At 44.3% G+C, this 16,314-nt stretch overlaps 1 protein-coding gene across 3 annotated transcripts; it reads left to right on the plus strand.

Annotated features, from left to right (window-relative positions):
- The first annotated feature begins 685 nt into the window (after positions 1-685).
- On the plus strand, positions 686-10,761 carry LOC148892004 (polycomb complex protein BMI-1-A-like). 3 transcript variants are annotated; one of them, XM_089005351.1, is made up of 9 exons: positions 686-856; positions 1,512-1,629; positions 2,810-2,906; positions 2,973-3,028; positions 3,144-3,273; positions 6,022-6,061; positions 6,170-6,268; positions 7,036-7,116; positions 9,345-10,761. In XM_089005351.1, the coding sequence occupies exons 1-9, from the start codon at positions 701-703 to the stop codon at positions 9,723-9,725; spliced, it is 1,158 nt and encodes a 385-aa protein (XP_088861477.1). In that variant the 5' UTR covers positions 686-700; the 3' UTR covers positions 9,726-10,761. The 3 variants fall into 3 exon arrangements, with proteins under 3 accessions (XP_088861477.1, XP_088861475.1, XP_088861474.1); XM_089005349.1 differs by having other exon boundaries at positions 743-845; positions 1,502-1,629; positions 9,345-10,757; XM_089005348.1 differs by lacking the exon at positions 686-856 and adding an exon at positions 989-1,393 and having other exon boundaries at positions 1,502-1,629; positions 9,345-10,758.
- Positions 10,762-16,314: the final 5,553 nt, after the last annotated feature.

Genomic DNA, 16,314 nt, shown 5'->3' on the forward strand with positions numbered 1-16,314 from the left:
ATTCTAATTTTCTGAGTTTTACCTGTGTAGTTCTGCATGCATGATTACAAACAAACTGGTGAGCGATTAATTGTAATAATTCAACTACGCAGCACAAGAAATCCAATCAAACCGATGTGTGTGGAACTGTCGCGGCTTGGAATTGAAGCGGATTCACGCGGGACAGGAGGTGTGAGACAATCTCTTTTGGTCAATGGATGCTACAGCTTCGTGTTTGCTTTCAACATTTAGCTTGTAGTTGACGTGCACGTTCCAGCGTGACGTCCGTGATCCACTGCTGAAAATGACGCTTTGATCCTCTCCTCTTTCGTCTAGAACTGCTTCATGTCACAAAGAGGGTACAGAAAGTGCTGAAGAATGAATGACTCTGTGTCTTTGTGTTGTCATATTATTTGTTATTTAGGGTTAGTTCTTTTGATTCAAGACGGCGCCGCTAGAGTGGCTGCCTTTCCAGCAGCTCCTGTATTTTGTTTTTCTACTTCCATTGCTTTCATCACTTTGCTGCTGTGAAATGTCAATGTCTCCACTGCGAGACGAATAAAGGTAAATGCAATCCTCAATCAATCAATCAATCAATCAATCAGTCAGTCGGTCATTCATCGAAAACCGAGAGCGCGGCCCACAGAGGCTCGCAGTCGGTCGAGCGGCCACCCCGCACGCCCCGTGAACTGGGCGACAAAATAATATCACGTGATACAAAATGGGCAGTCCTCTGACGGGCCTGACCAAAAAAAAAAAAAAAAAAAAAAAAGCCATTTTCTGGCGCTGCTGCAAATGGCAACTAAGTGCTAAGACCGTATGTGGCTCCTCGCTGATGGGACAAGGAAGCGTCGATGTCAAACCAGGTACGAACGAAGCTCGTCCAGCAGACGTTTTTTTTGCGGGGCTACGCGGCGACGCTTCCGCTCATTCGCTCGCGGCGAAATCCCGCTGCACGGTGTCACATTTGGAGCCTCTCTTGTTCGCCTCCCGATACAAGCTCCTTCCCTGTCAGTGAATGTAAGATGGCTGCTTTGTGTACCGGTTTGATTTTCGGAAACCCCGCGTCCTCTCGCCGTTGCCATTTTTCGCCCGTTGCGTTCTGGCGTGCCGGTGGCTCGAACGGCGGAACTCGGCACAAATGGGCTCCCTCTTTGTTGGCGCTCTGGGCAAACAGCGAAGCCGATGCCCTAAGAGGAGGCCCGCACGGGAGCCATTCAATAGTCGGCTGATGTGCGCCACCGCTCGGGCTGCATTAGCTCAACGAACGTCTCACCCCCGACAAAGCTTCGTTCGTCGCTTCAATCTCATTTGCTGTTATATTGGCTAGTGGCGGCGATCGAATGTCTTTGTCGGCGCTTTTCGGTCCGAGGACGAGCTGCAGACACTGTGCGAAAGGCTCGCAAGAGACGGGGTACGGCTCCACGGTTCCACGAAACATACGAGCCACCACCTCCACCTGCGTGTGATTTTCAAGAATAAAACGCAAGCTAAGCCATTTGCCGTTTGTTTCCTCTCGTAGATCTCCCCAGATGGACAAAATGCAGCCCAACATGATTAAAATCACAGAGCTGAATTCACATCTCACTTGTCCGCTGTGTGCTGGATATTTGGTTGATGCTACAACCATTGTAGAATGCCTGCACTCCTGTAAGTACCATCCCCGATTGGGCATATTGCCATTACAGTATCCATTATATTACTCCATACATAAAACAATCCACTTGCAAGCGTGAGGTCAAACGAAACTGCTATTTGTCAAATGCAGTACATTGACTGGCTGAAAGACAAATGATGACCATGTCCCTGCTTGAGGCCCCAATTTTTGTTGCAAACACTTTAAATTACAATATTTGCTACTTGAATTTTTGGTTACAAAGGCAGTTTTACCAAATTACCGATCGGGCGAAATGAGCCATTTGGAGCAGCGACACGAAAAGGCAACTCAGTTTCTGCTCCACTGCTTTTTATTTGATTGGTTCACATTTATGAGACAAGTGTCTTTAACGGATACAGGATAGTATACGATGTCAATCTGTTGTTTGTAAGCAACGTTTTCTATTGACTATACCAAAATGTTGACAGTTCATGTATAAATCTTATCACTTTTAGTGTCATTTAATATTTCGTATGATCGATCTCTATTACTGTGTCGGCGCACACGCTTTCTGCTGAGCCAATACGCACGGCTTCCCACGCATGCGAGCTTTTCAAAAACGGCTCTCCCTGCTAACGGAGAAGCCAGAAGAGGTCACCTGTCTCAAAGAGGCGGCGGCGCCGACCGTGAGCCCGACGCGGCGTTTGCGTCGCGCCGGCGATCCCACCCGCTCCGCCTCGGTGTCGGTGGACAACCCTCCCTCTTCCCGATTGTCGCATTCGGATTGACAGCTGGGGGCGGGGCCGCGCCTCCCCGCTTCCAGCACTTCCTTCTTCAGGACAGCGGGTACGAAAACGGGATGCTGTCAACTTGTATTTGTACTTTCGATACCTTCGTCCGACACAAACATCCAATAATCCTTTCAGGATTGTTCCGTTTCTGAACCACCGCGTGTGAGTTGCTTCTCGCCATTGTCGGGTTTTGGTATTCTTTATTTTTGATGATTCCCCTGGTCCTCTTTTTGGGACCAGGGCTTTGTGTTGTAGCTTAATAAATCATCTGTCTCAGTCGCGTTGCTGGCTGTCGCGGTGGCAGCCGTAGACTTAAAAGAAAAAAAAAGGTCTGCCGGTCGTGGTCGTAAGTACGGGTGGTCGTAACTGGCGCCGGTCGTAAATCGGATATGACCTGCATATATATTAATAGTGTTGGTCTATGTTGTGTCCCCCTTTGTAGTTTGTAAAACGTGCATCGTTGCCTTTTTGGAGACAAACAAATTCTGCCCTCGATGCGACGTCCAGGTTCACAAGACATGTCCACAACTCAGCATCAGGTAAGCAAGCATTTGCTATCTTTTACCAAAGGTATTTGTTCATCTTCAAAATATTTCTTCATTTAGAGCGGACAAAACTCTACAAGACATAGTATATAAGCTTGTTCCCGGATTGTTTAAAGGTAAGACCGGGCACGTTTTTGTGCCTTGAAAGCACCTTTGGCACAAGCTTGGATATTGACCAGAAAGTGGCTTGAAGGCATCACTCAAGTTGCTTGCGTTTCACTGTCTTTGCAGATGAGATGAAGCGTAGGCGAGATTTCTACTCGGAAAATCGTGTTCTGGAACCAGGCGAAGTGGTGGAGACGTTTAACATTGCGGAAGATGAAATCATCAGTTTGTCAATACAGTTCTACGAGAGAAACAAGTTGGTGGATCTTTTGCGTGTGTTTTAAAATGCAATTTTAAACGGACAAACTATATTGTGACTGCTTATTAGGCCCCTTGTCTAAGGTAGTGTGACATTTAACACCTGAGACTGACTCGCTGTCCAAACACATTTGGCTTGAAAGTAATTGTTGCCCACACGTTGATGTATAAATAGCGGTACCTCAGTCGGTCGGCCAAGCCGCACGACTTTGCTAAATATGCAGAGACACGCTTCAGTGAAAGTGCACATAATAAGTTCTGGATGAAAGGGACCGCCGAATGAATCGCTTGTGTACGTCTTAAGTTTAATGGCAAGCCTGTGTGAAAGTGGACAGTGAAACATGATGGTGTCATCGGTACTGTGGGAGATTTTCTTCTTCTGAGATTTGCACTGACCATGAGTCAGAGTGGACAGACACACGAACAGGGACATTTATAATGGGGGACGTTTACTTCACAGCCAAATCAGTACAATAAGGCGACAGGCAAAGTGTAAAGGTTTTGGAATGGCACGACTAACGTTAGCATCACTTTAAAAAGTCTGCGCTCCACGGAACGATATTTCCAGGGGAAAGACCTGAGAAATGATCATTAAAGGACAACCGACGCCTCGGCCAAGTTGTGTCCATAATGTGTCAAATCACTTCAAATGACTTCGACTGAGCGTATTTTACAAAGATTCCATCGCATATAGTTAGCTATATTTTACCTTTTAAGACTCGCGCTGAATATTCAGGAAGTCTTGTTTTCGAGTTAATGACGATCCCCACGTGACGTCACGTTTGGAACGCCGCTGACCGACAAAGCGACACACAATGCATTTTGCGGTACTTTGTTTGGTCTGAAAACTTCGCGTTGATCCGTGTTGATGGCGAAATTAGAAGGAAAACACATAAATAACACCATGGTGAATCGTTGTGTGTTGCACCAAGACTACTATTTGATATTCGCTGACACAAATTCCCAGCAGACAAATCAGCCCATTTCCAACGGCGCTTGGGCGCCATCTTCTGCATTTTCTGGGTCCTACATTGCTGTCATTGACGGCTCGAATTGATATGGGAGGACTCCTTTAATCGATTGCAAACATTTATGCTTTCCTCTTCAGAACTATTTGAATCATATTCATAACTGGATGAGTAACAAGAAAGCATCTTCTCCCAATCTGAAGCCATTGTTTTGATTCTCCAGCACGTCTTGGCGTGACGTCACGAACTGGGGGCGGGACTTTCTGAAAAGCCACATTTCGCAGCTGACTTTGTTGCAGTTTTAGCACACTGGAAGTCATTTTTCTTGGTGTTTTGCATTTGACTCAAAATGTCAGCCTGCGTGTTTTGGCTATTTTAGATGCTATCAAACGTTTTTCTGATGTCACTTAGGAAACAAAAAAATGGTGTCGCTTGTCCTTTAAGTGTGATGAAACATACATTAGAACTAGGCTACGGCAGAGTGAATTTCTTCTATTGAATTTGAATTTCTTCTGTTGGGTTGGATTAGATGTACCTTTATTCGTCTCGCAGTGGAGAAATTGACATTTCACAGTAGCAAAGTTATGAAAGGAAGGAAGGAAAGAAAGAAGTAGAAAAACAAAATACAGGAGCTGCTGGAAAGGCAGCCACTCTCGGGGAGCCATCTTGAAGTCAAAAGAAGAAAAAAAGTAAATAACAAATAATATGACAACACAAAGACACAGAGGCATTCATTCTTCAGCACTTGCGAACCCTCTTTGTGATATGAAGCAATTCTAGATGAAAGAGGAGAGGATCAAAGTATCCTTTTCATCAGTGGATCAGGGTCGTTATGGTGGAATGTGCACGTCTACTACAAGCTAAATGTTATAAGCAAACACACAGCTGTATGCTACATTGACGAAAAGAGATTGTCTCACGTAAATCCCACGTAAATCCGCTTCAATTCCAAGCCGCGACAGTTTCACATACGCATGCGCTGACTCTCCTTTCTTATCGCGAGTTCCTCAAGCCATGCATGCATCCAACCGCAGACTGTCCAACAGCACCGACCTTTCCACTGAACAAAACGGAGGTGTGAAGATGCTGCCCATAAGAGGCGCAAAAAAGCACAATGGCCCCTTTGGTGTCCAGCGATGGCAGTCGAATGGCTCCGACATTCCTCCCATTCAAAATCAGTACTGGCAATTCATGCTGCCCAAAAGGCGCATCCGCTCGGCACAGTCTCCTCCTTGATGAATGTCGTGGCCAAAAAGGCTGAAAAACTATCCGTATCCGTTCCACACGACGCACAACAACACAAAGCGACAAAAGAAAACACAACAACAACAACAACAAAAAGCAAGGCTCACGAGAGCACTTGCTGACGGCTGCCGACTCGGGCGCCATCTTGGACCTCTGTGTTGTTACATTCCTGGCTTGTGAAAAGCGGCTCTCTCGTGCTGCCCATCAGTCACCGCCTGTGGGAGGGGCCAAGATTTTGATGACGGTCACTTCAAAGTCATTTCAAAGTATCGTTGAGTTTAGCGCAACAATCAGATCTTCCATTCATGAAAAGGTTCTATTCCAATTGGGTGTCTTGTTTGAGGCTACAGAGCGCGCAAGACAATTCTCTCTCGAGTAAAAGTTGAAAAGATCAAATCATACAGATTGAAGCTGACATCATTGTTTCCCCCATAAGAGGCATTCATTCACCTTTAGTTAGCATCTCTATCGTGGTTGACGCGTGTTAGTTATATTATATTATGCATATGAATAAAATACTGATTTGCCTACAGACCGAATGAGAAGCAGCGTGCAGAGATGGATGGAGACAAGGTAAAACCTTCTTTCACTTTAAGGATAGCGATCAGAGCCTCAATCAAGTTGATTGGTCTATTTTTTGGGGGGTGGAGTCCTCACTCTGGATTTGTTCTTTGTTCTCAGTCCAACGGTAAACGCTTCCTGCAGTGCCCAGCGGCCATGTCCGTCCTGCACTTAGCCAAGTTCCTCAGAAGTAAAATGGATATACCCAGCAACTACAGGGTAAGCACACACGTAACATCCAATCACCGTAAAAGTCATCAAAGATGAAAAGTTAAATTCTGAAAACGGGCCTGCTCTTGGTGAAAGGGCAGTCTTCTTGTTAAGTAGCATTGAAACATCCAGCAGCCTGTCTTCACGTGGAATTTGTTTGTCATTGGGACTTTGAACACACACGCAAACTTAAAGCAAAAGTCCTGACAGGACCGTTTTCAGTCGCGCTAAACAACTCCCAAGTTTTTCTTTGTGGATGTGTGTGGATGACTTACTAAGTCAATCTGCGCCATTGTAAAAGCCAAATGAGCTGAAAGACTATCCTCTTATCTCCATTGTCCAGGCGCTTGTAAATTAAATGTATTATTATTATAATGCGCCTCCATCAATCTAAAGACAGTATTCAGATGCATCTTATGCTTGTAGCAGCAAAATCCATTTTAAAATTAGCCATCTCAGGGGGTGACCATTTGATGTCAACTCGACTTCAGAAAACGGGTGAGCCTTGATTGGTTATTACCTGAGCCCCGAGCAACATTTTCAGTTGGCCGCAAATGGCAAAGTGGCCACCCCCTGAAATGACTCCAAATGGGCAGAATTTGCTGCTTAACTCGTATTCCATCAGTTCCACAATTGCAATTTTGTTTAGACTCGTGAACTGCATCAAACTAATAATTGCAAAGCTCTTTGCCGCCATTTTTCCAATTCTGTCCAACTTTTTCCTCAATGTGGTGCAATGTGATGCAGCTAATGTTGTGTCACGTGATTGATCGTAGGTGGAGGTGTTGTATGGGGACGAACCTCTGAAAGACTACTACACGCTAATGGATATTGCCTATTTCTACGAATGGAGACGGGTGAGTGAAGTTTCTTCATCTCTCTTTGTATTTTAGTAGCACACTGTGACCCCTTGTCATTTTTTTTGTCAACGCCGGGAGGGTGACCCGAAAAGATGCGTCCTACTGAGTCCCTCACTGCAGCCATGTTTTCCCCCGAAAGAGGAGTGTGTAAAAGTGATTGACAACTTTGTCAGACGAGTACAGGTTTGCTTGCCACGAAATGGTGGACATTTGGAAGACATCTTGGGAAACCCATAAATGGACTAAAGAATTGACAGAAATAGCTCTGGTGAATGGTCTTCCATAAACTGAATAATAGGTGGTTAGAATTTGAAATAAATAGCTTTTTAATCAAAGTTCATGGGTACGCATCTTTTTGGGCCACTCTGTCCATTAAGGCCACCAGCGTGGCGGTACCATTTGAAGCAACATGTTGAGGAGCAATTCATTACCTATTATATTATTTTGTCATGAAATGATTCGACTTGTTGGTACAATATGTTTATCTTTGCATGTTCTATTATTGCTGTCATCATTCGGGGCCCTTGTTCGGTGGCGTTAAATAGTCTCGATGCTGTTCAAGGACACGCTTTGCCAGATATGCCCCCCTCCCCCCATTGACTGTTCCTCATTTCTCCCGAGTATTGGTCATTTTGTCCGTTTACAACTGTACGTTGTTGTCTGGTCTCGCCCCCTAACTTTAAACATGTTGGCGCGCAATCCCTGCCGAAGAAACCTGGTTATGATCACATTTCAGATCCCTCTCCAATCTGCCGACTATTATTATTGCTTTTAATGGAAAATATGGTGCACATTCGTTGGAAATGTTTTCATCAAGCTATTTCAGTCAGGTTATAAGATGATGATCTGTTGGGAATGTTTAATCTCATATTCTTGCCGAATGACACTTGAGACTATCTATTAGCTAGCTATCTATTTGAGTTACTTCCGGGTTGAGTGAACGCTGGCCCATGTGGCTGCCGCTGCTCACCTACAGAAAACCCTATTTTGTGATTCTAAAGTGACCTTGAGAGTTTTGAAATGAAACGTATTATTGTTTTGTTGGATCTAAGTGACGCATGTGATACTGTGGGCCGCAGCATACGGTTGGCTCGATTGCAGCACCGCGTGGGGATTAGTGGTAGTGCACCTGAGTGGTTTAGATCCTATTTGGCTGACGGAACCTTTTGTGTTCTATTTATGCTCTCGCACGCTGTCCTGTGGTGTAACGCAAGGTTCAATTGTGGGCCTCTGCTGTAATCTGAAGAAAACCTTCGATGGCCATGTGGATGACCGTCAGATTTGCTGTGCAAAAACGATGCATTCTCATTGAGTCCCCTTTTGTCCTGTTTGGAGGAAATTAAGGCCTGGGCGGGATTGAATTGCTTCAATGAGACAAAAAGAAAAGTGATGCTATTTGATTCGATTTACCTTTATTACTCTCACAGTGGATAGATAGATAGATATACAGTAAAGTCTCGTTATATCGATATCGGATATATCGATAGTCCCGGTTATATTGATATTTTTTCGGACTCCCTTGAATATCGATATAACGAGACTTTACTGTATATATATTTTTTGTTTTAATGAGCTTTTTTTAAAAACTCCTCACCATGCACGGAGTGTTCCATCCCAAGTCCAGCACCCTGAGACTGTACACAAGCCGTAAGGAAGGAGGCCGGGGACTAGTGAGTGTGAGAGCCACTGTCCAGGACGAAACGTCCAAGCTCCATGAATACATCAAAGAGAAGGCTCCAAGGGGGCGGGACTTTCTGAGTCTCCCCAATTTCGAGCTCATTTTGTGGCAGTTTTGTGACACTTGAAGTCATTTTTCTTGGTGTTTTGCATTTGACTAAATTATCAGCCTGTGTGTTTTGGCTATTTTCGATGCTATCAAACGTTTTTCAGATGTCAGTTAGGAAACCAAAAAATGGTGTCGCTTGTCCTTTAAGAGGCATTTGGAAGGGCAAGAATACATTACAGACATGTGAATGAGCCTTAATAATAATAATACATGACATATGAAGCGCCTTTCAAAGCTCTCAAGGACACTTTACAGTCACAGACAAGCAGAGCTTTGCTATATTATAAATGGAGCACGCTAAATGGCGATGAAGCCAACGGCAGAAATTTGCTTCCAACGTATTGTATAGATCATCCAATGGCGTCAGCAACACGGCTCAGCCTCTGACATCACCTGAGCTCGCAGCTCGGACAAATCTCTGTTGTGTCCTTGTGCGCAGACCGGACCCATTCCCCTGCAGTACCTGGTGAAACCCACACGGAAGCGTCGGAGGCCATTACAGTCTGCCGTCCGGGGCCACTCTGACGGCGTCGACGCCAGCCCGACCTCGGAGAGCGATTCGCAAAGCGACAAAGTTCACAGTCCCGCGTCTGCTCAGACGCCGCGAGTTTCTACGCAAGCCAGCCCCGCGCCTCACACCCTCTCGTCCGCCGTCCAGAACTTGAACGGTACCGCCGCGCCCGACAACACGCAGCGACACGCTCTCTCATCCAAACGGGGGGCCTCCGCTCCAAAGGTCAGCGTCAATGGCACAAACTCTGCCGTCGGCAAAGAGAAGGCCAGGGGAGGAGAAAAAAGCGGGATGCCTCCTACGACCTAATGTCTCCCTCCGCGGGACGACGGCGTTTGGATTGCTCCCCTCTCGGAACGACACTAACAAACGGGGGAAAAAAAGAGGGAGCTGTCATCTTTCACCACGAGACTGCGGCCAAATCCATACATGTGCTCGTGGGAATTAGACTAGAACGGCGCACGCGCAAGTAAGAACTGTACAGTGTGGGCACGTGTGCGTACATATGTATAAACTTATCTTTTATACAAAACGTTGTCATCATTTTGTATTGTATACGCAGTGGTTGTTTCATTTCCGCCGTTGAATTTGTACCTTCATTTGGCTTCTGTCAAACTTGACGCATTGCAGAAGATCGCAGTGAAAATCGCTGCGCCGCTTGGATAGAAAGCTTCAAAAAAAGGACCGTTAATTCTTGCCTTGTCTTTCAATAATAACTGCTGTCAAAGTGTCCAGTACCCGTGAGGTTAATATGGTCATTACAAAAACTGTTGATGCACTTTCCTTGAGCCTGGCCACGGTCCAAACCAACAAGTATTTCCCACCATGAGCAGCTTTCACTTTTTCAACACTGCCACAATCACGCCTGCTCTCCCCTGAGTGTGTGTGCGTGTGTGTGCGTGTGTGTGCGTGTGTGTGTGTGTGTGTGTGTGTGTGTGTGTGCGCGTGTGTGTGTGTGTGTGTGCGCGCGTGTGTGAGATGACCGTAATTTTGTCTCACGTCAGAAGAACTCAAAAGGGATTTGAATACATGGCCATGTATCTATCTTGTTTCATTATGTTCATCATTCCTTTTGTTTCCGTTCCAACAACAAAACAATGCTTTAACATAAAAACAGCCATATGTGCATGTTTTAGGTCAATCAAATGTTGACGAGGTTTTCTAGTGAATCCTTTCCGGAGAACATCATGAAGTTGTGAAACATACTGTGAAATAAAGTTCAATGCTGGCAGTTTTCTTCATGTACTTATTATGCCTCATTTCTCGACATGCCAAAAATAAGATTTCACGAAGAAGCCAATGGTTCTTAATCTGGATTGGATCGCAGGCCAGGGGTTGGACGGAGCTTCTTCCATTCAGGTGAACCCGTAGCCAATTGAAAATGTCCATTACTTCTGACATGTCAACTGCACATATTCACATGACATTGCTCGTCCAACCAGTGCTGTGCTGTGGGACATTATTTTGCTCATGAGTCAACTGATACGATATGCTTTTTTTCAACATGTTTTAATAAAGGGTGACCCAAAAAATCTCTTTAAAACACTCCTCTTTTGGGAGGGTGACCCGAAAAGATGCGTCCTACCAAGTGCCTCGCTGGAGCCATGTTTTCTCCCGAAAGAGGAGTGCGTCAAAGTGATTTGATAACTTTGAGGCTCGCAACCAAATGGTGGACACATCTTGGCAAAGCCATAAATGGACTAAAAATGGACCGAAGCCGCTGAAACTCTGGTGAACGGTCTTCCGTCAACTGAATAACGTGCGGTTAGAATTTGAAATAAATAGCTTTTTTAATCAAAGCCACAATTGAAATGTTCTTTTTGGGTCACCCTGTACATGACTACTTTCAACATTTTGAAAACATTGTTCAAGAGTCGATGAGAAGGTTTCTTCAGCCGTCATCTGTACAAAAGTGAAGGTTTCGGACGTTTCGCCTCCTATCCAAGAGGCTTCGTCAGCGAACTAAAGTCTGACTGGTCGTATCGGCCCCATTTATATATCCCTAATGTCCAGACCTGGTGGCGCCGGACACCGCTATGATAGGTCCCTACTCTCAGGTTGGGGGGGCAGAGGACCCCTCCCTGTGGCCCCACTGATTGTTCCTACATTCCTGACTAACGATTGGCCTATTACCCCCAACGACCCTCATCAGCATTGCGAAAGTTGCCTAACCTGTTTTGCCTGAGCAGGCTATTGTATGAACGATCCAAATTGAACCTCACCCCACCAGACCGGTTTAATGAAGGATTTTGTTGTTTTATAAGAATCGCTTCTTTTACTCTCCTTTCAAACCATCTATGTTCTTTCGCTAAGATTTTAACCTCATTGTCGTCAAATGAGTGGTTGCTAGCTTTTAGGTGCAAATGTACTGCCGATTAGACTAGAACGGCGCACGCGCAAGTAAGAACTGTACAGTGTGGGCACGTGTGCGTACATATGTATAAACTTATCTTTTATACAAAACGTTGTCATCATTTTGTATTGTATACGCAGTGGTTGTTTCATTTCCGCCGTTGAATTTGTACCTTCATTTGGCTTCTGTCAAACTTGACGCATTGCAGAAGATCGCAGTGAAAATCGCTGCGCCGCTTGGATAGAAAGCTTCAAAAAAAGGACCGTTAATTCTTGCCTTTTCATTCAATAATAACTGCTGTCAAAGTGTCCAGTACCCGTGAGGTTAATATGGTCATTACAAAAACTGTTGATGCACTTTCCTTGAGCCTGGCCACGGTCCAAACCAACAAGTATTTCCCACCATGAGCAGCTTTCACTTTTTCAACACTGCCACAATCACGCCTGCTCTCCCCTGAGTGTGTGTGCGTGTGTGTGCGTGTGTGTGTGTGTGTGTGTGTGTGTGTGTGCGCGCGTGTGTGTGTGTGTGTGCGCGCGTGTGTGAGATGACCGTAATTTTGTCTCACGTCAGAAGAACTCAAAAGGGATTTGAATACATGGCCATGTATCTATCTTGTTTCATTATGTTCATCATTCCTTTTGTTTCCGTTCCAACAACAAAACAATGCTTTAACATAAAAACAGCCATATGTGCATGTTTTAGGTCAATCAAATGTTGACGAGGTTTTCTAGTGAATCCTTTCCGGAGAACATCATGAAGTTGTGAAACATACTGTGAAATAAAGTTCAATGCTGGCAGTTTTCTTCATGTACTTATTATGCCTCATTTCTCGACATGCCAAAAATAAGATTTCACGAAGAAGCCAATGGTTCTTAATCTGGATTGGATCGCAGGCCAGGGGTTGGACGGAGCTTCTTCCATTCAGGTGAACCCGTAGCCAATTGAAAATGTCCATTACTTCTGACATGTCAACTGGACATATTCACATGACATTGCTCGTCCAACCAGTGCTGTGCTGTGGGACATTATTTTGCTCATGAGTCAACTGATACGATATGCTTTTTTTCAACATGTTTTAATAAAGGGTGACCCAAAAAATCTCTTTAAAACACTCCTCTTTTGGGAGGGTGACCCGAAAAGATGCGTCCTACCAAGTGCCTCGCTGGAGCCATGTTTTCTCCCGAAAGAGGAGTGCGTCAAAGTGATTTGATAACTTTGAGGACGAGTTTGCTCGCAACCAAATGGTGGACACATCTTGGCAAAGCCATAAATGGACTAAAAATGGACCGAAGCCGCTGAAACTCTGGTGAACGGTCTTCCGTCAACTGAATAACGTGCGGTTAGAATTTGAAATAAATAGCTTTTTTAATCAAAGCCACAATTGAAATGTTCTTTTTGGGTCACCCTGTACATGACTACTTTCAACATTTTGAAAACATTGTTCAAGAGTCGATGAGAAGGTTTCTTCAGCCGTCATCTGTACAAAAGTGAAGGTTTCGGACGTTTCGCCTCCTATCCAAGAGGCTTCGTCAGCGAACTAAAGTCTGACTGGTCGTATCGGCCCCATTTATATATCCCTAATGTCCAGACCTGGTGGCGCCGGACACCGCTATGATAGGTCCCTACTCTCAGGTTGGGGGGGCAGAGGACCCCTCCCTGTGGCCCCACTGATTGTTCCTACATTCCTGACTAACGATTGGCCTATTACCCCCAACGACCCTCATCAGCATTGCGAAAGTTGCCTAACCTGTTTTGCCTGAGCAGGCTATTGTATGAACGATCCAAATTGAACCTCACCCCACCAGACCGGTTTAATGAAGGATTTTGTTGTTTTATAAGAATCGCTTCTTTTACTCTCCTTTCAAACCATCTATGTTCTTTCGCTAAGATTTTAACCTCATTGTCGTCAAATGAGTGGTTGCTAGCTTTTAGGTGCAAATGTACTGCCGATTGAGGCCCACTAGTATTATCCCTGCGATGTTGATAAAGTCTTTTTTTGAGAATTTGTTGAGTCTCCCCAATGTACTGCTCTTTACAATTTTCATTCTTACAATGTATGGAATAAACCACATTACTTTGTTTTTCATTTGGTAGCCTATCTTTTGGATGCACTAATTTTTGCCTTAACGTGTTTATCGGTTTGAAATAAGTTGGAATTTTATGTTGCCAAAGGACTCTTTGTAATTTTTCAGAAACTCCTGCAATGTACGGTACTGCTACTCCTCTCCTTTTTGAATCTTGAGAATTATTGGTTTCGTTCGCTATTCTTTCTTTCTGACATTTGTTGAATGACCACTGAGGGTACCCACAGTTAGTGAGTGCTCTCCTGATATGTTTTGACTCCTTTTCTCTACCTTCAGTGCTAGTTGGTATAAGTTTAGCCCTATGCTGGAGGGTTCTGATAACTCCTAGTTTGTGTTGTAAAGGGTGGTTAGAGTCAAAAAGTAAGTATTGGTCAGTGTGCGTAGCCTTCCTAAAGACTTCTGTTTTTAGCGCTCTGTCCTCTTTTATAATTACTTTACAATCCAAGAAGGCGAGTTGGTTCTCTTGAATGTCCTCACGAGTAAATTTAATGTTGACGTCTACAGAGTTGAGATGATCTGTGAAGGATTGAATTTCTTGTTTCTTAATTATGACAAAAGTATCGTCCACATATCTAAACCAGTGTCTAGGTTTTGTCCCTGGGAAGGATGTGAGGGCCTGTTTCTCCATCTCTTCCATGTAAAGATTAGCCACTATGGGTGAAACTGGTGAGCCCATAGCACAACCATGAAACAACCAGATTTCCAATAATTGGCAGATGTGATCCTGTTTAAGTTTGGTTCTTTCATGCAGAGAAACGTCCGCCAGCAGTCTCGTCCTCACCACTGAGACTGCTGCTGGGGTTGGGACAGATGTAAAGAGAGAAGTCACATCGTATGATGCCAAAGTTTCCTCAGGTTCCAATATGAGGTCTTTGATCCTCTCTACAAACCCTGTGGTGTTCTCTACGTGGTATTCTGTGTTACCAACCAACGAAGCTAAAATAGTTTTTAAATATTTGGCTACATTGTATGTAGAGGAGTCAATGCTACAAACAATGGGTCGGAGGGGGAACCCTTCTTTATGTATTTTTGGCAGGCCATAGATACATGGCGTGGCCTCTCCCGGGTATAATCTAAAATACATCTGTTTGTCTATATGTTTTCCTTTCTCTAGCTTTTGGAGACAGTCAATCATTTCTTTCTTGTATCTATTGGAAGGGTCCCTTTTTAGTTGCTCATACGTGTTAGAATCACTGATTAACCTATTTATTTTGTCTTCATAATCCAATGTGTTGAGCAGCACTGTGCATCTGCCCATGTCTGCTGGCAAAATAGTAATATTTTTGTCTTTTTGTAGAGTAGTTAACGCCTTTCTCTCTTCTAATGTTATGTTGGACGGAGGAAGTTTGGCACTACTGAGAAGAGCTGATATTTTAATGCGTAGATCATCTGCCTCTGCATACGAAAGTTTGTTATTTTTAATAGCCGATTCAGTAGCTGTGATATAATCTATTGTAGGTATAGTTTTAGGAGTCACTGAGAAATTTAAACCTTTGGTAAGTACCGCCTTTTCTGTCTCTGAGAGATCTCTGTCTGACAAATTTTTGATCCAATTCTCCCTTGCAAACTGTTCATACCTAATTTTACGCGTGTTTACCAGTAGCTGAGATTGTTTCAGTAAAAGTAATTTTTGAAATTTACCCTTTTGTCTCTCTTTGGTTTTGCTGTGGTGCCTCATATAACCGGATTTAGTAAATTCACACACTTCCTGATAGATTTTGTGGGTAAGATTAGTTTGTAATCGCTGATAATAAGTTTCTATTTCTGACTGTTTTTTATCTCTATGTTAAGTCTCCTAATTCGCAAATTTAGAATTTTCCTAGTATAATTTTGTTGCATTTTATCGGCTAAGTATCCGGGTTCCAGGGGTGCTTGCTTCAAGCATTTAGGAATTAACCGGCTCTGTCTACATCTAAGATTGAATCTGCTGATGAGGTGATACCGGGGGGAGTGGGGGTAATAGGCCAATCGTTAGTCAGGAATGTAGGAACAATCAGTGGGGCCACAGGGAGGGGTCCTCTGCCCCCCCAACCTGAGAGTAGGGACCTATCATAGCTGTGTCCGGCGCCACCAGGTCTGGACATTAGGGATATATAAATGGGGCCGATACGACCAGTCAGACTTTAGTTCGCTGACGAAGCCTCTTGGATAGGAGGCGAAACGTCCGAAACCTTCACTTTTGTACAGATGACAGCTGAAGAAACCTTCTCATCGATGGACCACTCCTGTACGACTGAGAGCTTACACAGACGTATTGTTCAAGAGTGACTGACAACGTAACAGTGACAACGTAACAAATTGATTTATAAAATAACTAGCAAGCAATGAACATCTGTCCGTGAATGTGGTTGTTACGAGCTATTTTCAGCCTTGAATGGAGGTCTGTTTGAAAAAAAATGGCAAGACTCAACCGAGAGTCAACGTGTATCATACTGAAAATAAGAGACAAAAACAATACAGG

Source organism: Hippocampus bargibanti, linkage group LG10, assembly GCF_051943395.1.
Source record: "Hippocampus bargibanti isolate YZ-2025 linkage group LG10, ASM5194339v1, whole genome shotgun sequence".
NCBI lineage: Eukaryota > Metazoa > Chordata > Actinopteri > Syngnathiformes > Syngnathidae > Hippocampus > Hippocampus bargibanti.